General features: G+C 39.6%; 2 protein-coding genes across 2 annotated transcripts in view; one reads left to right on the top strand and one right to left on the bottom strand.

Annotated features, from left to right (window-relative positions):
• Nucleotides 1-25,448, top strand: part of LOC134754971 (uncharacterized) — a 567,282-nt gene that overhangs the window by 379,776 nt on the left and 162,058 nt on the right.
• On the bottom strand, nucleotides 9,620-20,425 carry LOC134754817 (uncharacterized protein DDB_G0284459). Its single transcript, XM_063691205.1, has 8 exons — nucleotides 19,902-20,425; nucleotides 19,668-19,808; nucleotides 16,132-19,095; nucleotides 15,304-15,460; nucleotides 14,927-15,032; nucleotides 14,131-14,214; nucleotides 12,468-12,593; nucleotides 9,620-9,832 (listed from the first exon to the last, which is right to left on the bottom strand). The coding sequence occupies exons 1-8, from the start codon at nucleotides 20,172-20,174 to the stop codon at nucleotides 9,694-9,696; spliced, it is 3,990 nt and encodes a 1,329-aa protein (XP_063547275.1). The 5' UTR covers nucleotides 20,175-20,425; the 3' UTR covers nucleotides 9,620-9,693.

The following is a 25,448-nucleotide window of genomic DNA, read 5'->3' as shown; positions in this document are numbered from 1 at the left end:
CGATAAAAAAGCTTGAAACCCCAAAAACTTCTATGCATTTGACATTTTGAAAGACCTCCATCTACACTACATCTCAATTAAGCGCAGTAGCCCTCATTATGGGTTTATGGCACAGAAATAAATATACCATAGAAGACGCAAATGCATCTACTTCGCGTGAACGAACCACGACCAAGCGTCGAGGTTGACCGTCGCTCTTTACAGTACAGTCCACGCCGCCGGTTGTTGCAGCCGGACGACCGGGAAAACTTAAAATATTGCATGATAATTAACTAAACTTGCACCTAAAAGAATATATTTCCTATCACAGATAAGTAATTTTAAAATTATAGTCGGCACGCTTGGTTTCAATACAAATCGTGGTATTTGCGTCATCTAGCGTATACAGGATGATCAATCCAAATGGGTCAGTACCTATGGAGAAGTCAGAAACTATGAGAGATAGCGACATCTGTTCTTAGGAACCATGGCGCCGATTTTAGATTTAATAATAATGGTTTTTTTTTGTGTCGTGGTCTAGCGGTAAGGACGTGCGTCTTGCAATCTGGATGTCGCGGGTTCAAACCCCGGCCTTGTACCAATGAGTTTTTCGAAACTTATGTACGAAATATCTTTGATATTTTTCCAGTCGCTATTCGGTGAAGGAAAACACCGCGAGGAAACCGGACTAATCCCAATAAGGCCTAGTTTCCCCTCTAAGTTGGAAGGTCAGATGGCAGTCGCTTTTGTAAAAACTAGTGCCCACGTCAATTCTTGGGATCGGTTGCCAAGCGGATCCCAGGCTCCCATGAGCCGTGGCAAAATGCCGGGACAACGCGAGGAAGATGATGATGGCATTCAATTTTTTTCAAATTTTTTATTCAAATTTCAGGACAAATATTAACGCGATTACACAAAGAATATTGACCACATTCCCGGTTATGTATGAGTAAAAAACAAGTTTGAATGTCATTATTATTAATTCTAAAATCGACGCCATGGTTCTTAAGAACAGATTTCGCTATCTCTCATAGTTTCTGACGTCTCCCTACTGACCCATTTGGACTGATCACCCTGTATATTAAATCTGTGGTTTATGGCCAAAACGTCGTGTACTAAAAACTGTCGCTTCGGGTACGTTTCAAGTTTCATGGTCTGGATCTGAATCCATCAAGATTTGAGGGGCTCCCTCAATTCCTCGTGGATTCGATCATCCGAACTGGGTTCTGAAAAAATTGGATCAACATGAAACTATAAGATTTCATATTTAAAAAAATCTAAATCGGCCCAGAAATGACGTAATTTTGGGGTAGCATACAATACAAATACAGTCCGTTAACTCTGAGAATGACCTTCGGATTTTAGAAAGATACATCGGGTATCGGCGGTAACACGCGAAGGTGATACTGCTGTTCTGCTTTCTTATTAACTCACAAAAAGTTTTAAACTTACCGCAAAAAGTTAAGGATACCTATTGTCTTAATGTAAAATAAGCCCTAATTTAATGACATTCTGCTTAATATTCGGTTGATGACTATATTGCGATTTGACTTTTTGTCATAATCTAAATTAAATAAAATCAGAATATGAAATTCGAAAACAAATTTGAAATTATATAGAGTTGATAATACCAGTCACATATATCAATTCATATGGTAAAATTATACAATTGGAAAATTGTGGTATTAACTACTCTTATATAGTTTAAGGCTGAAAAGACGACTGCACTCTTTGGGTGTTGGATTGCAACTAAATCAGTAAGAGACTGACATTTTCTATTACGCGATTACGTCCGATTATACCCGAAAAACGAATGTCATTCCGAGAGTTAACGGACTGTACTCTTTATTGCACACCTCAATAAAAGAAAACAACACCTACATACTTATATAAAAAAAAGTCACATTGAAAACCATCTTTTTTGAAGTCGGTTTAAATTAAAGCCATTAAGGGTCCCCGGCAAGCTCGGTTCTCCATACAAACGTAGTTACGCTCTCATTTTATAACAAGTAGGTAGTTTGTTTTGAAACTTTGTACTTACAATAGGATAAGGTATATCTATGTCTGAAATTAGTTTATGTAGCTTCAGATACCATAGTTAAAAAAATACAGCGAATTTAAGTTTGTCATACAAAACTTGTTTTTGCTCTATTTCGTTTGTTTTATAAACTGGAGCTATATTAACTAATTTCAGACCCAGATATACCTCATGTCATTGTATGTGCAGTTTTCATTACAATCCAAAACGTAGTTTTAAAATGAAAACGGAAACTCCGTTTGTATGGAAAGGTGAAATTCGGCCGAGCTTGCCGGAGACTAAAAATGCATACGGGAGCACTCAACCTCGAAAGTTAGTCTGTTCGGAAAGAGAAGAGTCGTGGAATGTATGGGGCCCCATACATTCCACGACTCTTCTCTTTACGCACAGACTAGTGAAATAGTTATTTGTTCAACAAGAGAGGAAAGTTGGTTTTTCTTGCGAGTGTTGATTTTGAGTCCCGAGTAAGCGAAAGATTAGAAGTTAGAATCTTGAGCGTAGCGAGGGAAATATGGACAGTTTAAATGACTTAAATGCTGCAAAAGTTTTTTGTCACGTTAATTTCGTGTTTTAAGATAATGGTATAGAAAAGTAATGGAATATTGTTATTAAAATCGTCCGACACTTTCTAAAATTGCTGTAGTTACAGATACACAACCGCACGTTCGACAGGTAGACGATAATGATATTACCCTTTTCTGATTCATCCTAATTATGGTTCGAAAACTTTTCACGCTGTGAATTAAAAAAAAAACAATTTAATTAAATGCTGAAATTGTTAACCAGTAGGGCGAGCGACCCAAGGCGGCGGCGAGCGTACCGAGATGACAAGGGGACGGGGGAAGGGGTGATTAAAACCTGTAGATTTTCTAATACACGGAATTCTTTAAGAGCCCATCTACGTGCTCACTAGCGCCACTGCTAAATAATTGAAATTATTTAATTTTAACGAAAGATATTTTAAAAAGGGGGCCGCTACTTTGTATTTAAGTACCTTTTGAAATTTTCAAATACTCTAAGAACAAATTATATCACATATTTTCTTATGAAAATATTTTAATTTGTGTTTTTACAAGTGGTCACACTACTATTTAAACTATAAACGAAATAAATGTCATATACAAAGGAAAAAATTACCAAGGCCTCCAGTGCCCGGGGCTGGAATCGAACCAGCGTCCTCCGTTTACGCGGCCACCCGGGCTCGGTGGCATGGGTCGAAATTTCCAAGTATATGACAATTTCCGAGGGCTTCTGGCGCCCCCTGGCCATCCCTGCGGTAGAACAGTATGGTTCAACCTTCTAACCGAATCAAACTCCGGTGATTTCGGGCTAGCGATCTCTTCGCTAGTTTGATGTATTCAAAAGGTAATAAATATATAATACAGCACGTAGCGGCCCCCTTTTTTTAAATATCTATCGTTAAATTTAAATAATCACAATTATCTTTTAACATGTATACAAAAAAGTGACAAGATGTTTTGCATCTGGATGCTCGATGTTAAAGAAGGTTGGGAACGTCTGCTATGGGCATAGCGAAATAAAAGTAAAGAAAGAGTGGTAACTCCGTACATCAGTTCTGTTTTCTTACTAGAGATGCAACGGATATTCGGTTACTATCCGGTATCCAGCCTATCCGGCCCTTATTTTAATATCCGGCCGAATACCGGATAGTAATTTTGCTTGACGTTCACCTCATTGTAAAGTAGAATATAAGTATTACGCCCGTCTCCTTAAAAAATGCTTATTATCTCAGCAGAAAACAGAAAATTTTAAATATATTGATAATAATAATAATAAACGCAAAGCAGCGTGGGATGTTATTAAAGATTACACAACATCTGATTACACTGATAAATCTGTGGATAAATTGACAATAGATGATACATGTATAAACGATCCACAAGAGATTGCCAACAGTTTTTAATGATTTCTTTATAAAGATTGTAAGCACTAATGCAACTACTAACTCTACCTATTATATTGATATCTCTTAAAAATTCACCATCAGTCGGATATGATGAAGTGAGGACTGATATTGTTAAAAAATGTGTAACCTCTATTATATCGCCTATGTTACAAACACTAAATCTTTCATTGATCCAAGGTAGCTTTCCAAGTATATTAAAAAAGTCGGTGGTAAAACCCATCCATAAAAAGGGCGTGAAAACTAATATGATCAACTACAGGCCAATTACCTTAATTTCAGTTTTCTCAAAAATATACGAGAAAGTAATGTTTAGTAGATTAACTAGTTTTCTTGACAAATACAATATAATATCCGATCAACAACATGGGTTTCGTAAATCTAAATGTACTTCCTTAGCCACATTTAAACTAGTAAAAAATGTACTAGATGCGGTAGATAATAAGATTCCTGGCACTGTATTACTATTAGACATGAGCAAAGCTTTTGATTATGTATGTCATAAGCGGTTGTTGGTAAAATTGTACAAATACGGCATACGTGGTCCTGCTCTAGAATGGATAAAAATGTATATTAGTGATAGAACCCAATGTGTAAAGACTGTCAGATATTGTCCGGTAACTAAATCTCTAACTAATTAATTAATTATAGATCATCCTTCATCAATAATCATTATGGAGTGCCTCAAGGCAGTATTTTGGGCCCTTTTATTCATAATTTACATTAATGATATGCCCAAAAGCCTGCCACATGATAGCCTGTTGTTTGCAGATGACACATCAATTATTGTGAAATGTAGAGATTTTTCGACTTATAATGACGACCTAAACAGAACTCTAGCTCTAACAATTAAATGGTTACAAATAGATAACTTGAAAATAAACTTAGACAAAACTAACTACATTCAATTCCATACTAATAAAAGCAACTCACAACAGTTAGACAGAAGTAAGCATGCACGATATAGACAATCAACTAAACTGGAGAGAACACGTAGACACATTATGTTCCAAAGTAAATAGGTTTGTATTTGCTCTGAGAAGAGTGAGTCAAACTGTCTCCATTCAAGCAGCGTTAATAGCATATCATGGATATGTACATTCGATTTTAAGGTATGGTATAACAATCTGGGGATACTGCACTGATAAACATAACGTATTCATTGTCCAAAAGCGCTGCATTAGAGCCATATTTTCAGTTCATCCTAGAGATTCATGTCGTCCATATTTTATAAAACATAACATTCTTACTTAGGGTGCCAAAGCAAGAGATATCGGAAACGGATTTAAACTCTTTCACCATGGAACCTCAAACCGGAAAAAACGGAGTAGCCATCGCAGTTGACAAGTATTTTACACCAAGGGTTACAAAAGTGGACCGGCGCACCGACCGCATTATGTCCATTAAGCTGGCAATGGATGGACAGCCACCACTAAATATAGTTGCTGCTTATGTCCCCCAAGATGGCTGCAGCGAATCCGAACACGTGGAATTTTGGGATAATCTTGAAGCCCAGATGCAAGAAATCCCTTATCAAGAACAAACCATCCTCGGAGCAGACCTAAACGGACATGTAGAAGAAACAAATGCAGATTACCCAGAGCAGCACGATGGACGTGGTTTCGGCTCGGCAAACAAGAGGGGTATATCAATATTACAATTTGCTAGCTCACACAATATGACTATTGTTAACACCTACTTCCGCAAGAAAGCGGAGCACCTCATTACTTACAAATCTGGGAACCACACCACCCAAATTGATTATGTCCTAGCAAATAGAACAACACTTAAATACTTTAAGGACTGCAAAGTCATACCAGGAGAGGCACTCACTGGGCAGCATAGACTGTTAGTTGCTTGCTACAAACTCCACAAACCACACCGTATAGAACAGGACAGAACCCCCCGAATTAAATGGTGCAAATTGCGAACGTCTGAAGGCACCGCGCTTGTTAAATCCCTATCACTATATCTAAAAACACACAGTAAGACATCGTTGGGACAAGTTTGAAAGCACCTGTAAAGCCCAAGTAACTTCATTCCTGGGAGTGGCAAAAGGCGGCTACAGAGATAAGCAAGATACCGACTGGTGGAACGATGATGTCAAAGCACTTATCAAAAGCAAAAGAACCTGCTTTAAAGTATGGCAAAGTACTAAGTCCGAGTCAGACAAACACCTCTACTCAGTGGCAAAACAGGCGGCGAAAAAAGCCGTCGCACAAGCTAGAGTCACAGAAAACCAGCGGCTGTACAAAAATCTGGAAAATGCCTGCCACGACTATGAAGTCTATAAAATAGCAAAGCGCCGACTAGCCTCTTCTCAGGATTTCAAAAACACTAAATGCATCAAAGATGATCGCAATAACCTGTTGACATCAAATACGGAAATTACAAACAGATGGCAGTCTTACTTTGGCACCCTGTTAAATGAGGAGTTTCCCAGCCAAGACCTCGAACAACTTCCAGCAACTGCAAGACCAATTGATGTCTTCACCCCCCTTGAAATTAAAACAGCCATTGAGAACATGAAAAATAACAAGTCCCCAGGACCAGATGATGTACCAGCTGATTTATGGAAGATGCTGGGAGAGGTAGGAGTGACGTGGCTTACGAACCTATTCAACGGCATAATAGCTTCAGGCAAAATCCCGGACTCTTGGAGACACAGCTACCTTATACCAATCTACAAAAACAAAGGGGATGTCGAATCTTGTGCAAACTACAGAGGAATAACACTCACCTCGCACACTCTAAAGATATGGGAACAGGCTCTTAAATGCAAACTCAAAGAATTGATTACCGTCACACCCAACCAATTTGGATTTACAAAGACAAAAAAGAACTACGGATGCTATTCAGACGTTGAGAATTTTGACAGAAAAATACAGAGCTCTTAAGAAGAACTTGTTTATGACATTTCTAGATCTAAAAAAGGCTTTTGATAGAGTTCCGCGTCGGCTAGTATGGCAAGCCTTAAGAAGCCAAAACGTGCCTGAATTGTATATAAGCCTAATAAAAGACATGTATAGTGAAGTCAAAACTTCAATTCGCAGTCCAGCAGGCACCAGCAAACCCATCTCAGTCAAAGTTGGAGTACAACAGGGTTCTGCACTAAGTCCACTCTTATTTATTACTGTTATGGACTATTACCAGAGACATACAAGAGACAGTGACATTTTTCTGGTAGCAGAATCATTTGAAGATTTACAACAAGCGACTAACCGGTGGAGACTTGCACTTGAGGAAAATGGTTTAAGAATCAGTCGAATGAAGTCGGAATACATGAAGTTCCTGTTCGGAAGCCCATGCGACTTTTCATAAAAAAACACCCCGGTACTCTTGGTTAACAAATTTAAATACCTTGGTTCTGTACTGCATGAGAATGCTTGTTGCGATGCTGACATAACGCATAGAGTGAATGCTGGCTGGTTAAAATGGCGATCGTTATCAGGAGTACTCTGCGATCGTAGAATGCCGATCAAAACTAAAGGGAAAGTCTATAAGACGTGCGTCAGACCCGTCATGCTATACGAAGCAGTGCTGGACATCCAAGAAAGAACATGAGGCCAAACTTCACTCGACTGAGATGAAAATACTCAGGTGGACTGGAGGGGTAACTAAACTGGACAAAGTCAGAAATGAGTATGTAAGAGGTAGCTTCAAAGTGGCACCAATTCCAGAAAAATTGCAAGAAAGCTAATTGCGGTGGTATGGATATGTCTTGCGCCGGGACAACGACCACCCAGTTAAAATCGCATTAGATATTGACACAGGTAAACAACCTAAAGGACGCCCACAAGCAACCTGGTGGAGAAACCTTCAAAGACTGTCAGAGAAAATCCCAGCTGACCCGTGTGACAGAGCCGAATGGCGGAAAAATATTCGGAGGGCCGACCCCAAATGAAATGGGAAAAGGCACGGAGAAAGAAGATAACATTCTTACTTTTCCCAGTTTCTATATTTATGAAGTTTCTGTTTTTCTCCACAAATATAAATACCTATTCACGGACTAACACATTGGGTTCCCGCGTAACTAGACCTAAATACAAACATAGATTGCCTAAGCCATATGTAAACTTGTCACTCACTGCAAAAAACGCTTATATTATGTGTATCACAATTTATAACAAGTAACCGGATCGTATTAAAGACATGGATCTTAAACTATTCAAGTCAAACACAAAAATGTGGCTTATAGAAAAATGTTTTTACTGTGTTAATGATTATTTAATTTAGTCATAAGTATCTGCAGTATTTAGATAAATATGTATATGTGTTGCAAATGTATGTACACCTGAAAAGGTAAAGTCTCAGTGTAACTGAATGTGTAATTGTATATTCGACCTGCAATGTAACTTGATTCTTATATACAATAAAAACTTACTTACTTGATATCGGAGTAAACAAATTGGATTTAAGAAACAGACGGTCATAATCGTACTCAATTATTATTTAGAAAAAAAAATTAAACATTTCACTCACTTGCACGCGCACTCATTTCGAACCTATAAATGAGTCCGCGCGAACGTTCGCTACGAAACAGGTCCAAAACCTGCACAATACGCACCTGAAAAACCTAAATGTAGGTATAGTTCCGCCAGCCGAATATTCGGCGGCCGGATACCGAATATTCGACCGATGGTCAGGCCGAACATCCGGTATCCGGCCAAACAACTATCCGTTGCATCTCTATTTCTTACCAAAACGCGAGTTATTTCGTAGTCGACATCTAGCGTCAAGTAGCGGAATTTATCAGGCCCCGTAGACAACATGCCAATCGCTAACGTTACGTAGCGAATAAAACGCAAATGTCACTGTCACACTAATATGGAACAGTGAAAGAGAGACACAAAGCGATTCGATAGTGAAGCGCAAGCGATCGTCACCTTGGCTAGGCCGACAGTACTGCTAGTTGACAATAGATGTCGCGACGAACAAAAACTAATGCTTAACAATTTTCAGCTAATATTATCACCGGATTAACCGGAACTCTACTTTCAGCTTCAACTCCTTCTGCTTGTAATATTAGTTTTAGCAGTACGTTTTTCGTCAGTTGCGACAATTGCGACATCAGGTGTCAAGTAGCGGAGCTAGATGTCGACTACTAAATAACTCGCGTTATGGTAAGAAATCTGATGTATGGAGTTACCACTCTTTCTTTACTTTTATATTTCTCTATGCTATGGGTAACGGATTTGGTAATCATACTTATACCGTGCACACGGCAAATTACCTCAAATGCAATTTGAGCGAACGATTGAGAACATAGCTAATAATGTACTACTCGGTAGTTTACACAAGCTAGATGTAAATGTATGCCCGGATTATGTGAGTGAACGCCCACACCCCACACTTATGTTGATTAACCTGCCTGATAGTTACGGCGATCTTCACATCAGACGCGGATCCACACACGGCCCACACGCCGCTCCACCGAGCGAGGGGGATAACGCTATATACATACTTGTATAGAGTTAGACCACGCTAAGTTAGCTGCGATTTTGATAGCCCAGACCGTGCAAGTGTTATTTTAAACATCAAACTTCTATGAAATTATGACAATTTAAATGACACTTGCACTGTCTGAGCTAGCAAAATCGCTGCCAACTTAGCGTGGTCTAACTCTACCGCTGTCCCGCTCACAGTGTTCAATCTTCCGGGCCTTAACTTGGGCAACTGATTATGATGATACATGGTTTGCAAAGTAAAATGAATACGTATGGCGCTCACATTTTTAAAATTAGAAGTGATTTTAACGATGTCTTCCGCGCGCGGGGTAGTGTCCGGCGGCGCCGTCGCGGCTGTAGCGGCGCTCCTTGCGCGCGGGCCGCGAGCGCGAGCGCGAGCGCGACCGGCTGCCGCGCCGCGACCGTGAATTCTTGTCATGACTTCTGCAAATACAAATTACAGTACATATAGTGACTGGTCTATTGTCTGTAGTGAGTGTATGAAGTTCTGTGCGGCGATGGATAAACGTGAGTCGTCTGTTATATATTAGATTTATATTTTTAAATGTCTGTTATATAATTGATTACATATTTATATACACTTTATACCTATATAAATTCCACAGTGAATTGGTTTTAACTGTCATACTGTGTAATTTGTTGAATAAAAAAATAAATAAATAAAAAACTATTTTTCCTATTTTTCGCACTTGTATCGTAATTAAGTACTTTTTTTTCAATTTATTTATGTAAACAAACAGTCACTACAAGGGAAACTTAAATATAGTAGTTTTAACACTATTTACAGTATGTGTGACCAACACCGTTCACCACTTAATAAATACAATTATTTTGATTATTCGGAGCTTATATACCACTGGAGCTTAAGGCTCCGGGAGACATTGACAAAAAAATATATAAGTATTATTAATACATTATAAATTCATGAAGAAGATAAGAAAAAAAAATCCTTAACGCTTACCAGTTAACAGTGAAGTGCATGCAGTATTACGTTATATAAAAAAAATAGGTACTAACTTACGTTTCATATATGTATATAGAATATAGATATTACATTTAGTTACTATCTCTAAGTACATCTATTACAAGTTTTTTGTATACACCAGTTAATGGTTAATGGTACTTAACAGTTAATGGTTGAAAAAAAAAACAAGAAAATTATAAGGAAAATGACTGTAGTGGCCAAGCAAGGTTTCTCTTTACAAAAACATGTATTGTTTATAACCATTAAACAATATTTAACTCTGCTCCAGGCTTACCCTTTATTTGATTTGTATTTAAAGGATATTGCATCTCATAAGAATGGGGCTGGCAACTGTCAAAGGTTTTTGTAGATGGCACCAGCATAAATTTCCCTCCGTTTCTAGTTTTGTTCTATGGGATTTGGAATATATTACTTACAACGGAACCCCTTAAAAGACGAGGCGAGTTAATTTCGAGTGAATAAAAGAGTTCTCATCAAGTTTAAGATTCTACCTAAATACCTAAGAGCAAAGCCCAAGAGTAACGAAAGTTGTCGCATGATATTGAAACACTGCCTACCTATTTATGTACATATATGTCTTTGCAATAAGGAAAGCTAGCATCCGCATCATAAAGTTCATCAAAAAACACAAATTTGACACTATTGATAGGGTTGACATAAAAACCTACGAGTATACTGAAGTCATCTGTAAAAAGCTTCGACCGGTCAACCCCATTAGGCGGGTCCACACGTCCACACAGAGCGAGCAGCTTAGCGAGAAAATAGCCGGGTTCTAGATGCGTCCAAAAAAACAGCGTAAATTATTGAATTACATCATTAAGGATGGGATTTCAAGTGTAAATATTTACTTACACAGCATAAGTATTTACTTATTAAAAGAAAAAACGTCGCATAGCCACAAGCAAGTCGTACTTATTCTTTTACAAATTAATTAAAGAGCATACTTTAAAAGAGCAAAATGAAACCCTGGATTTGTGTAAGCTGTTTTATGGAGCTATAATCGGACCGAGCGGCAGTTGTGCATATCGTGGTCTATCTGATTGAAGACCAGAGAAAAAGTTTAGTGAGAGAGCAATATTTCACTTAAATTTAAATACCTACATATCTCACAAAAGCTTTGTGAGATTGTTTATCCTTAAAATACATCTTTCACACGCCAATCTCTTTGTTAAGAATAAGTAAAAACCTTTCTTGAATATGCAGATTTATATGAGAACATAATAAAAAAGAATTGTACACACAAATCCGAGCGTTAGATTTGATACTACATAATATATTAAAATATAATGTTTATGCTATAGGCGCCACTTTCGCAGTCGGCAATACAAAAGGACGATTTTGTTTCTATTTATAGCTCAGGTCAGTAGGCCTTACCTTATTGACAACGGACAAAATACCTTTTTTCTGAGAAAAACACATCAAGATGAAAAGAGTATAAGAACAATAAACCGCCGCACCGGATGTGTGCGCGTAGACGTGCACGTGCGCATTGTAATATGAAGATTCTGCGCACCGGCACTCGGTGACGTGCACGTGCGCGTTGTAATATAAAGATTCGGCGCACCGGCACTCGGTGACGTGCACGTGCGCGTTGTAATATAAAGATTCTGCGCACCGGTACTCGGTGACGTGCACGTGCGCGTTGTAATATAAAGATTCGGCGCACCAGCACTCGGTGACGTGCACGTGCGCGTTGTAATATAAAGATTCGGCGCACCTTCACTCGGTGACGTGCACGTGCGCGTTGTAATATAAAGATTCGGCCCACCGGCACTCGGTGACGTGCACGGCTCCAACAATTTAGCGCACGCGCACGTGCGGGAGTGCCCTGGCCTTAAACCATTAGTGCACAAACATTTCACAAAACACATGTGTAAGTACTTTCGCCATTGCTGCAATTCTTATAATTCGTATAGTTTGTATAAATAAACAAATGAGAGATGACTAGAGACACGCATATGTAATTCGGGTGTGCCCCGAACGCATACCACGTCCGCGTACCAATTAAGAGTCTTACTCTGCGCCATCAATGTGGAAGGTTTCTAGTAGTAGCCGTAGGTAACGAAAACGAACCTGGAATCGCGCGAGTGTGTCTTGCGACGCGAGCTGGAGCCGCGGCTGTGCGGCGAGCGCGAGCGGCGACCCCGCGGCGACGCCTGCGGCGACTCGCGCTCGCTGTTTAGGTTAAAGTCGTCGAACCTGCAATAACAATACATGTCAAAAACCAAACCCCTATCCTGTTAATTAACTGGCAAGAGGGTCTATCACGATAATCGAAATTTCGTTATCTACCTCGCATATGAAAGAGTGATAGAGAGACAGATAGCGAAATTTAAATTTTCGCGGTAGATGTGATACTCAGTTGAAATTTTGAAAACTTTCGTAATTCCGATGACAATGCAAATAATAGGTACCTATGCTAACATGGAGCTGATGTGATCATGCAGACGGAGACGGAGGGTAGCCAAACAACTGTTCGAAATAGTAGAACATGGGTCAAAATAATAAAAATAATTAATGCAAATAAAAAAATCATTTATCCATATTTAAATACATCCTATCGTATTTTTATAAATCTTCATTTTTAGTTTTAAAGTGTGTCGATAGATGGCAGTGAATTTACTACGGTTACAATATTTACTATGACAGTACCGCTCTATAATATTATATCCTCTTTGATTATATTAATACATGCATGTCAAACTATAATTTAAATAATTTCTTAAACTACCAATTGTACTCAGGCATATTATTAAATTACATTATAAATAATTCAAATTGTAGATTAAACCTTATTCCTAAAATTATTAAGTTTGTATAAATCAATCATATTAAAATCACACATGAACACTAATAGACCTAATAGTATAAAAAAAAACAAGTGCAGTGATATACACGCATCAGCTTTCAGCTGCTAGTGTATTAAACAATATAATATATAATAATATAATAATAATAAATCATATCAAATTTAAATTAATTGCCCACCTATATTGCTCTACAATTGCCAAGACACAGCCCAACACGTCTCACGAAAACACCCATACTATCGTGGAATATATCTGTATCAGCAACCTGCACGTACAAATTGTTCAGCAGCAAAAGTGCTCGGCGCGTGGTGGGAGCATTATCACCCCGTCTACTCCGTCTAGAGCGGGCGTCGCGTCGTCGCCGCGGCTCCACCCGACCGCTGCGCCACCTCCGCGCCTCAGAACGGGGACGTGCAGTCCTATCCGCCCTAACAGGGATGTTGCGGATGCCGATTTTTTGACATATGCGGATGCGGATTTTTAAAGGCTTACATCCGCGGATGCGGATGTCGAGATAAGGCACATAAAAAAACGTCAAATATTACACTTTTGTAATTTTTATTTAAGAAAAAAACGAAACAACGAAAAGTATTTGAACAAGAATATAGGTGCCTCACAATCGCATTACTATACTAAAGTCCAAATACTACAAACTTTTCACTTCTTGTCGCTGTCCGTCATAGGCTATAAAGTGCTCGATCGACGAATCACAAAACGAAACGAGATTCCTATTGGCTAATGACGAAATTACCCAGCACTTACGCCGCTAAGACGTTCCTGTACCTACCTGTTCCACATCCGCATCCGCATTAAGTTCCTCATCGATTTTATGCGGATGCGGATGCGAATATTCGCAACATCCCTGTGCCCTAATCAACTCGACTCGGATTGTCAACTCTATTATCTAAAGTTGCAGGAAGACTTACTTGTTTTTGGGAGCATCCGCTGAGCTGCGGCTGGAGCTAGAGCTAGAGCTGGACGAGCTCGACGACGAGGACGAACTTCGCGATCTAAACAATACAATACATTACACAGAACTTATTAACTTACATTCATATACTTCGCCACCGTGGCTCCTACACAACATAATTCCTACTTGGGATTCATACAGAAATCATGTGACCTGTGTGTCACTTTATGGGGTTGGTTGGTCAGAAAAATGTCACATTTGATCACGACAAGGGAATATTACGTGTCATCTTTCGTACACAGCACAAAATGAAATATTCACGAAAATCATCAATAATCAATAAAAATATCCAGCTCTAAATGTATTGTGGGTCGAGTTCATTGTAATGTCTAATTGGCTCCTAATATGAAAAAACCAGTGTTTAACTCCAGTTCCAAAAGTATATGTGATCTCGCATAGTGGGGGAGAGTGGGGGAGGGGGTAGCGTCAAAATTACCAAATATATATTACCAAGTGGAGGAGGGTTCAAAATAAAATCAAAAATGATCACATGATTTCACGATGAACTCTGCAGCTAGCAATAATTGTGATGACTAGCAGAACAAGTTGTCTTAAATATTTTCACTATTCTCGTGCCGATGCCGCCCACCATACTAAATTATAGCTAAGGAAGTTTGAATCTATGTGTACGTATAATAGGGTTGAATTTAATTTGTTCCGAAAGATTTACGAGACAAAGAAATGCTACTATGAGGCTATATGAAATAATGAATTAAATAGCAATAACATTGTTTGCAAGAATAGCAACCAACCTTCGTTTAGCAGCTTTATTTTCCAGTGTTTCAGATTTGCCATTTTTCTCCACCGCGTCCGATCCGGCTTCTGCCCCATCCCCATCTTTAGCTTTGTCAGTAGTTTCTGTAATAAGCCATTTTTATTTTAAAACCAGATTTTGTATTAGTACACAGAAGAGATCACTGTTATGTTGCTCTAGCAAGTCTAGCAAAACGCAGAGAACGTGCGCTACAACTCTGAGAGCCTGTACAAGTCAATAAGAGCTCTCGCGACTACTAATATCGCCGTTCACGAGTTGTAAGCATTATAATTTCGTCCATCGCAGACATCCGCATCACATTGAATTTTAAAGTAACAGCTTATAAGTTGATACGTAGTATTGATTGAGAAGCACCTGTTTTAGAAGACTGAGCCTTCTCGTCGTCGCTGCCCCACAAGTCGTACTTGGAGAGGTCGGCGTCGTCTCCAGACTCCTCCTCGTCGCCTTCATCGCCCGCGCCCGCCTCCGCATCCTCGGCATTGCCCTCGCCCGAGGCCGTCGACGCTTTGCTCTGAAACAAAACATTTCATTTCAATAATCCCGCGTAACCGCGTCAATCTTACCCTAATCCGAATTAGCCGTGACTAAAATAAATAAAAATTAAGTAAGCAACGTAGGTACACCACGATACTTCTCTTTTGAAACTTACGATGACTTACAACCTTCCGATTTTTTACCTTCCTAAAAAATTACTTAAATATTAATATTTTAATCACTCCGTCCATTCGTATTTAGGCTTTATATGTTTAGGTAGAAAGAAAGCTGTCGACTCAGTCCTGCTTAGGACCTGCAGTAACTATAGTGTAACTATGCAGGATGAAATATTATTCAGTGCACAATTTTTTACGCGTATATCACTGAAGTGTGCGCTCTGCTCGAGGCTTGCCTCGCGGCCTCGGTGGAGTTAATAAAGAGCATTGAGATTGTCAGAATCGTTTAGACTACAGATTGGGATAGCGAGTGCTGTTCTGAAGATGGTCTGACGACATTAACAAGACAGCAGGGCCGACCTGGCATAGACATATGAATTGTGAGTGTAAACTCGAATTATTATGCTGATAAGAAGAAAAAAAGAACAACGTGTGCCCTACATAAATTTTCATCCTGTATACTGCAATAGCTATGAAATTATTGAAAAGATTTAACTGTCTGAAACATGAGTGAATTTAAAATAGAACAAACCTTCGTTTTTCGTCTTCTCCTTCCCCCATTGATGGATTGTTTCGGAGCCTTGTCTGGTTGTTTTATAGTTAATTTGAGCCTATTTAACATAATCGGTTTTGGTAATGCAAAACTCTTGAAGTTTCCTATAACCGATGAATTTTCTTGCGTTTCAGGTAATGTGTTATCTCCGTTAATATTTAACTTTTTTGCGACATTGGGCGGGATCACTACTGGGCCTGGATCAAAAATATCGCTTAAAAAAGGAGTGTCACCAGTAGTCCCGTGCAGTTTTTTTAGTTGTTTTTCAATGCTCCCTTCTCTGTCAGACTCCTGTTCCCAGTCTTCTTCATTGGTCAAGTTGATGGTCTCGACGGGGTCGGCGGCGGGCAGCTCGCCTTCTGCGCGCTCCTGCTCTGCTTGCTGACTAACATGATCGGATGCCTTCTGCCCTAACTGTTGCAAATTTTGAAGAGCTAAGAAAAGTGTATCTGTATTTATACCTGCCAATAAATTTGACAAATTGACACTTGGCTGTGTTGATGTAGTACTAGTGATATCGTTTGTGTTATTGTTCAATGGCGACTTATTATCTTGTGCCACAAGTCCACTCATTCCTTGTGTTTGGTTTTCTATAATTAAAGAGTGGCTTTGATAACTTGTTTTAGGTTTAATTGTTATAGATTCAATAATATTAATTTTTTTTGCTAACATATGTTCAGGTGATTCCAATGTTCTACTTTGTTTAGCAGAAATCATTTCGTCATTAGTAATATGTGGCTGTATCACCTGGCACAGTGTTTTTCTGGTGTCCTCTTTTTGATAGGATGAACTTAGTGCCACCAGTTTCTTTTCAAATAAATCTCCATCCAATACTACTTCCTGTATATATGATTCAGAAGTTAGATGAGGATGTTTCGTAACATCCTGGATAAGTTGACTTTGGTCTAATTCCAAGTTTTGAGTGTGTGCTACAAATTCATTTGGGAGAATGTGCAGACTGTTGGTATTAGGAACCCCTGCTTCATCATCATCCTTGTACAGAGCATCGTCGTCTTCATCCCATACCATAGTGTATGGTTTTACACTATTGTTTTCCAGACTGTTTGCTTCCTGGTTGGGATGATCATCAAAAACATCAAATATTTCCATAATACTTTTATTCTTCTGTGCCGAATCCGACTGCACCACATCAAAAACACGAGCCGAGTTATCCGACATCACAGACGAGTCTTTTGATTGCATGGGGGCATCAAATGGTGTATAATTATCAGCAGTGACAATTTGCTCAAAATCATCATTTGTAAAGTCATCACCATGAGGATCTATTATTTGTGGGTCTGCTCTATATGGTGACTGATAAGGCACACAGTCCAGAGGATTATTTGTAAGGGCTATTGTACTACTATCATCCTTGGAATTTAGAAGAGGAATGTTTGCCACATTATTTTGCAATACAGTAAATATTTTATCAATTTGTGGTTCATTGTTATTTACACATGTCTCCTGTGGCGTTTGCTTGTTTTTATGAACAGTTCCACGATTTCCCTTTGCCCAAAATCCTTTCTTCTTAACATTGTTTTTAAAATCTTGATAATTATTTTTAGCTGAAGATCCTAGTCTAGTAGGCACATACTCAACTGATCCACCATCTGTGTCAACAAAATTGGCATGGCTCTTCACACGCATATTTTGCATACTTGATGTGTAGATATTTCCTGTGGCCAAGGGTGACTGTTCTGATTTGTTGACAGTAGAGTATCCTTTAAAGGTTTGGATGTCATTTGATAATGACTCACAGCTCATTTTAGATCCCATTGGTGGTTGTCTTTTGTTTAGCCTAGATCTGGGTTTTGGACCTTCCCCATACACTCGCGACAAAAAATCAACATAATCACTATCATAAGAAACTGAATCTGAATCTGACACAACTATTGATTGCTTGTTTTTATGACCATTAGTGGTAATAGGGGTTGTTTTTGATTTAGAAGAATTGTTATCAGCTTTTTCCAAATCACTGTCGGCATAAAGGGAATCATGAGATTCATGGGAGCTAGCTCTGCAGAGTGGTGATGAGTAGTTTCTAGCCTGTATAGCTCGCTCTGTAACACTACTCCCTTGACTACCCAATGATTTCGGTGTGTTGCAAAGAACTAACGTCTCGGCAACAATATCTGTAGCTTGAGAGTTATTTTGAACTTGATTTGTTTTAGAATTTTCAGTTTCACTGTCTGAACTAATAGGTATCTCTTCTGGATTGGCTTGAGTTGTAGGCTGTTGATTTTTTAAATGTGGTGATTCACATTTATTATTCTTGTCAATAAGATTTTTAGAATGTATGTGAGAGTCATCTAAACACCCTGTCCTCAACAGCCTTTGCCTCCAAGCAAAAATTGTTTTAAAATCTGGAGCCGGTTTATCATACATTGCTTCAAACTTGTCAGTGGTTATCCTGCAATTATTGTGCACAATGGCATTAGCAGCTACTTTCACTCTTTCTTCTATAGAATATGTAACTTCAAAATCTTCTGTAGAATTGGACCCAGTAAACTTGTAGACAACATCATTGTTCAAAGCTTTAAATGACTGTACCTTTATAGCTTTATTTTGATCAAAACTTTTGATGGAAAGGCCATTATTTATCTCCTGTTTAAGAATTTTAGAGGCAATTTTATTATTTAATGAGTCTTGTTCAGTAAATCTTTTGCGCAAATAAGTTCCATTGGTCTTATATGATGGTAACATGTGATCTTTTCCATTATATTTAATTTGAGTTTCAAGTTGATGCCTTCGAAATGCCATTTTGCTAAGTGGAGGTAGATCACACATGGAGCTCTCACTGAGAGTGCGCCGTGTTTTTTCAGTGTCCCTGTTAGTCTGCATTGAGACATTAGGTGCAGGATCTTCCTTTGCATCCTGGTTTAGTTCCATCTGCAGCAATGCTGGTGGCATTTTTTTGGCTAGAGGTCCTTCAGTGATGCCGACCTGAAGGCAGGAAAAATTATCTCCACTTTAATATTTATGTGCATCAAAATTATTGCACTTATATATAATAAATAATCTTCTTCGCTTCAAATTCCACCATCCTCTGATTGTTCAACAACGCCTTTGGTAATGGTGAGTGCTATGCTATGTTATGTTATGTTTATTAGAATACAATGTTGTACTAACTGAACTGAACAGTCTGCAGGATGGCCATTAAAAGAAACCACTATTATGTCATTTGAAACATGTGTGAAGAAATACCTACATGTTTATTATGAGAGAATACCGAGTTGTCAGTTTTTTATTTAACCTAATAATTTTGAAACATTTTACCTCTAACAAATCACTAATAAAAATGTTATTTAATAAAAACTGCTCAAAAAAGGCACATTGGAATAAATCTTCACACAATAACAAAAACTTTAATAACCAATAAAACACCAAACCTACACCTGTAGACTTAGATTTTATTGTCCACATAATGTGACGGTGTGTACATTAAGCAAATAAAAAATTACATGCTTTTAAAAAAAACAGAAGTATTTAGTGTAATTCACAAAATGGATACACACCATACTCTGCGTGTCTAATTTGCGTTTCCTCTTTTTTCTTCCAAATTCATCATATTCGTCATCAGAAGAAGGCTCTCGGCGGCGATACTCGACCACTCCGCGCTCATTGTACCCTCCGCCGTAGCCGGTTCGCGCCTCCACCTAACAATACACACACACAATAACATATTAGCTATATACAAACTATATACAACCCAAATAGTAAATTAACTATTTTGAAAGCTCGACATTTACTTCACCGAACTTCGGAGCATTGCAGACGTTGCACGTCGTGCGCCGGGCCCAGTTTACATTCGCACATTTATTGCACTGCCAATCATCGGCGTTGAATAAGCCGCGAGACTTTTCTGCAGCCGATTTTCCAATTTCCGTGCCAAGTTTCTTTTTAAACATTTTCCCTCCATCGGGTCTGTCTTTATTACAACGATAACATGATGCTCGACGCGCAAAATTTATGTTTCCACAACTAGGATCGCTACAAATCCAATCCCCCGCGGCTTCGTTCATTGTGAGAAACCTATGTACAAACGCTCGCTAAACAATTATTGCCATTATATTTATCTTTTCACTTCCATTAACCAGAAAGTGATCACTTTGAATGTGCGTACAAGAAAGTGTAAATAAACGAATTTTGACGGATATTACAATAAAGAAAACTAAGCACTCTTTTGTAAGTAAGGAAAGAAATCAAGCATAGCAAGAAAGCTTTATTTCATGCCAGCCATGACATGACGCAAAGCAGTAGAGAATGTTCTTACCATAGAGCCCACACCAAGAGTTATTAAGCTAATGTTTTATTATAAAATGTGTACACACTGCCTAAAATATTGTGTCACTGTCGATAGTCTGTGCCAGAGGGGGGGGTCCCTAGGAATATAAAAGTCCCTCCACAGTCGTGCGCGAATCGCGCGCGGAGCCGCGAACGCGAGAGTGAGTGTGGAGTCAAGTTCGCTTCACACTCGCGTTCGAAGTCTCTGGAGCGAACTATAGTTAACGTCAGCAAAGACCTATGTAAACTCAGTATAAAGGCCACTCCACACTGGTGCGCCAATCGCGGCGCGAAGCCGCGAACGCGAGTGTGGACTCTAGTTCGCTAATCAGCGAAATCGACTCCACACTCGCGTTCGCGGCTTTCGCTACGTAGTCTTCTAGTTATTATTCTGAGCGTAGTCTGGAGCGGGCTTTAAGGCACACCATCGCACTGCACCGCGACCTTGGAGCAGTTCTAGGATTAGGTTGTACTGGCGTGGGCTTCCAATATGACCCGCCAAAAGCTATGTGTTGTCCGTTCTCAAAGAGTTCAGAAAAAGTTGCCAGTAATTAACATAAAAATATTAAAAAAAAATTAACATGCAGATACGTCTGCGAGCGATACTCCAAATTTTATATTAAAGGAAAAAATGGAAAAAGTTACACCTCCGGCAGGATTTAAAAAATTGATTTTAGTATGGGTTAGCACATTGTTACTGGTGAATTCTCAATGCAACTTGAGACTCCGGTGCCGTTAAAAAGATGTAATCGTCTTACGGTAGATGTCGCTTTACGCCACCCCAAAGGCGTGTATACATAAGGGAAGGAATGGAAAGATTTGCAAGGTTCTGGTAGGCTTCCGTAGCTCAATTGGTTAAGAGCAACGCACGGATTGCGGAGGTTACGGGTTCAAATCCTGCCGGAGGTGTACCTTTTTCCATTTTTTCCTTTAATATAAAATAAAAATATTTTACAACAGCAACTTTGGGCTTCGTCTATACAAGTCCGGGAACGAACATATCAAATTATTTTATCAAAGATTTTGTTTTGTATTTATAGAGTAGTCACACTACTACCTATATGTAAATTATTATTTATTTTTGATATAAATTATTATCTATTTCAGTGTATTTGTCTATGTTTATAAAATCTACAGAGGGTTGACGTGCCTCTTGCACTTGGGTCTGGCTTTGTTCCACACTATCGCACCGAACCGTCAAAACGGTGCGATCCTACCTTACAGACTGCCGCCGCACACGTGCGCCAGTGTTGCCAATTGTCCCATATTTCCATGAAAAAAAAATGAAAAATCGTAACACACCATCGCACCGCACCAAGGTCAATGTGCGATGCACAAAATAAGTAAGAGCGACAAAGCGATATCTCTATCTCGGTGTGATCTCGGTAAGTGTGGCGTCGATTTCGCAGATTGTTCACGCCTTCGCGCCTTGTTCCCCGTTTTTTGTCGGTATTTTGGCCCGCGTCAAAGGAGACGCGAAGCGCGAATTTGCAAGACTCCATATTACACACTTGCCAAAAGGCCAAAAGGCTCATCTGTGGCAAGATAAATATTAATTATATAATTATATTGTATTAAACGGCTATATTTTACGATTTTACAACAAAACTAAATCGAAAAATAGCTACAGCACGTACGATGCCGTAGATAAATTACAGTTAAACTCGATCAGCTGATGCTTTTCCGCCATCTTGGCGCGAACCAAACTGCGAAATCTCCGTGAAGTTGTGCGAGGCTGGCTTTTTCTTCCCTGCTAAGCGGGATCAAAATGACACTTTCTGTTCAAGGACATTTTATTGCCAGTATGAAATATTGACACAAAGAAATATGAAATTAGTATGCATATAATCGATTAGAATTTCTTTATAATCGATTACGTGCACACATTTTTTCTTAAATTATATTTTGTCGTAATTGTAAAAAATAAATGTAATTAGCGTATTTCAAGAAATTGGCCTAGAGCTAAATTATAGCAAATGCGAACTTTTTGTTAACAACGCCTCTCTAAATTTTCCGGATATAAAACAAAAATTTGACCTATTACGCCCAATATTAAAGTATTAGACGAAAGCTCTCTTTGCCTCCTAGGGTCCCCCATCTTTGAAGATTCCTATTCGAATTTTATTTCCGATACTACTTCAAAATTTCAAAATTATGAAAGTCGTCTTCTTGAAATTAGTCCGCATTTCGCTTTAGCCATAATCAAATTCTGCCTTTTTGTTCCAAAATTATTGTACGTACTTCGCTGCTGTTCTTTTTCAAAATTTCTAAATTCATTAACACCCCTGGACGACTTGATCAAAACCAATTTGGAATCTATTCTAAACTTGCAGCTTAGCGAAGAGTCCTGGACCCAGGCATCCCTTCCCATCCGCCACGGCGGAATCGGCGGATTAGGAATCCGCAAAATTTCAAGTGTTTCTAGCCCGGAGTTTTTATCTTCCGTTCATAGCACAGCAACTCTCGTAGGAAAAATCCTAAGGGCCTGCCCTTCAAACTACGTGATTGCTGGCTTAACGGAGTCTAAAAACGCTTGGTCAATTACCAGCCCGGGTAAGGATTTTCCAGAAAATCAAAATTCGCAAAGGTCCTGGGACGACATTCATTGTAAAATCATTTATGACTCTCTTTTAAGCCGCAGTTCAGGTTCAGCACGCGCCAGACTGTTAGCAGCAGGTGCCAAGGAATCCGGCGCCTTCCCATCGGTACATACCGGTACCTTCCTGGAACCGCACACTGCGCGTTGCTGCCTGTCTGCGACTCGGCGTCCGGGTCTGTGCCCCACATAGGTGCCCCTGCGGCACTGACGTCGACGCCTCGGACACCACGGGCTCTCCTGCCAAAGGAGCGCCGGTCGCTTTTCTAGGCACGCCGCGCTTAACGATATTCTCCGCCGGTCTCTTGCCAGCGTCAACGTGCCAGCTCTTCTCGAGCCTGCTGGTATTGTAAGAGACGATGGTAAGAGACCGGACGGAATGTCACTGGTTCCGTGGAAGATGGGACGGGTGCTGGTGTGGGACGTCACATGTGTAGACACCCTAGCCCCGTCTCATCTCCACGGCACTACTGCAAAAGTTGGCGCGGCGGCAGAGGCGGCTGAGAAATTAAAAAAGACAAAATATAGGGGTCTCGGCCCCGAATACGATTTCGTACCTTTTGGGGTCGAGACCCTTGGCCCGTGGGGTCCGAATGCGTCTTCATTATTTAAGCAATTGGCTAAAAAAATTATAGACGTCACTGGTGATCGTAGAGCTGGCAGCTTCCTCGCACAAAGAGTAAGCATTGCAATACAGCGAGGAAATGCTGCCAGCATCTACGGCACCATGCCGCTTGCCGCAGGGGATTAGTTTTTAGGTATTTATTTTAAGATTAGTATTATTTATTTTTAGTTTTAGTTTTTTAAGTTTTATATGTATTTCTAATTGTTATTACATGAATCAATATTAGCGTATTTTAAATTAATTAATAGCCTATTTTAATTAAGTAAATTTGTTTATTAGCGTAATATTTACAAAGTAATTCCTTACCAGTCATGCGAAGACGTTTTCTGAGTCTGCGGCCAATGACGGCATTAGGTTTCACTTTATTCCACCATATTAACAACTCTTTGGCGGTTTGTGGGAAGCCGGGGTGAAATCCACTAAACACCATTTAGTTAGTCTTAGGTAACTGTCATTTAACCTTTGAAGAGATTTATTGCGCACTGTGTCAAATAGAGGCAATTTTAAATTCAAGCCCTCTTACTTCTTTAACCAGCGATCCTTCTGATCTGCTACCACTTACTCCAGGCCATTTTTTAATTGGACGACCACTCACAGCTCTTCCGACTCCCTGTTTGACAGAGATTCCTCCTTTGAGACTGACACGGTACAGTCGCCATCAGATATATCGGAGCGGCCAAGGTGCTCACAAATATCTGAACACGCCTCTATAGTCAAGGCGCTAGGTGCGTGTTCAAATATTTTTGAGCACCTCGGCCGCTCCGATATATCTGATGGCGACTGTACCAGAGGATCGAACAATTGAGGCAACACTACTGGGTTCGCTGGTATAAAGAATATGTTTCTGAACTTCAGGAGCGAACCAAATGGAGGCAAGCCAAGGGTCAACTTGCTACCGATACCATGGTCGTCGTCAAAGAAGACAACCTGCCTCCAATGAAATGGAAGCTCGGCAGAATCGTTAGTGTCATTCCTGGATCTGATGGCATCAATCGCGTGGCCGACATCAGGACGTCGTCTGGGATCATCCGTCGTGCGTTCAGCAAAATATGACCACTGCCAGTCGAAAAGTAACTCTTCAGTTGAAAGACCAAGCTTTCAACGTGGGCGGGCATGTTGGAACAAAACAAAAGGCTTCATCGGAGACTGCGGCGAGACGGGGGCGACCTCTGTCGATGATATTCTATCTAGCTAACGTTGTGACATTGCAACTTTAAACTTGAAACAAGCAACAGATTTTTATATTTTTATATATGTACTTGTGTGGCAGAATACAGTACATTTCTATTTTTAAACAATTTTTTATTCTGCCTGGTCCTTCTACAATCCTCAACATGGTTAATTATAGTTGGTCAAGCAAATCTTCAGTTGCGCGAAATTCAAATTATCTATGGGATGATAGCCCTTCGCGCCTACAATTTTCAAATTTGCCGCCTTTTTCTACTGACAAGATTTGCTTGACCAACTATATATGTCAGTGGTCAGGCTTTACCATCTAGACCCTAGTGAGTATTATATTATATATTGGATCTAGACCTAGCATTACATAGACGAGCTATACGCGTGCGCCCGTGAGAATATGATTGGTCGAGTAGATTTGTAGCCCACCATAAACCATACAAAATGTACGGTGGGGAATAAAAAAAAATGTGAGACTGTGACAAGGACAAACAATAACAGCGCTTTCTCTGTCGTTCGGTCATTTCCCCCCACCCCTCATGAACGATCCAGGACTTTACTAAAGCCCCCCCCATTCACACTCCTACATACATGGTAGTCCGCCTCGCCGTC

This window comes from Cydia strobilella, chromosome Z, assembly GCF_947568885.1.
Source record: "Cydia strobilella chromosome Z, ilCydStro3.1, whole genome shotgun sequence".
Taxonomy (NCBI): domain Eukaryota; kingdom Metazoa; phylum Arthropoda; class Insecta; order Lepidoptera; family Tortricidae; genus Cydia; species Cydia strobilella.
This window is presented reverse-complemented; position numbering and strand designations above follow the sequence as displayed.

Bases quoted from the DNA above. Each gene is read 5' to 3' on its own strand.
- LOC134754817 (XM_063691205.1), bottom strand. From the start codon at position 20,174: ATGAACGAAGCCGCGGGGGATTGGATTTGTAGCGATCCTAGTTGTGGA. The intron at 19,809-19,901 runs GTAAATGTCGAG...GTGTATTGTTAG, and splicing joins ATGCTCCGAAGTTCGGTGAA to GTGGAGGCGCGAACCGGCTA. The intron at 15,461-16,131 runs GTTTGTTCTATT...GTTTTGTTTCAG, and splicing joins GGAGAAGACGAAAAACGAAG to AGCAAAGCGTCGACGGCCTC.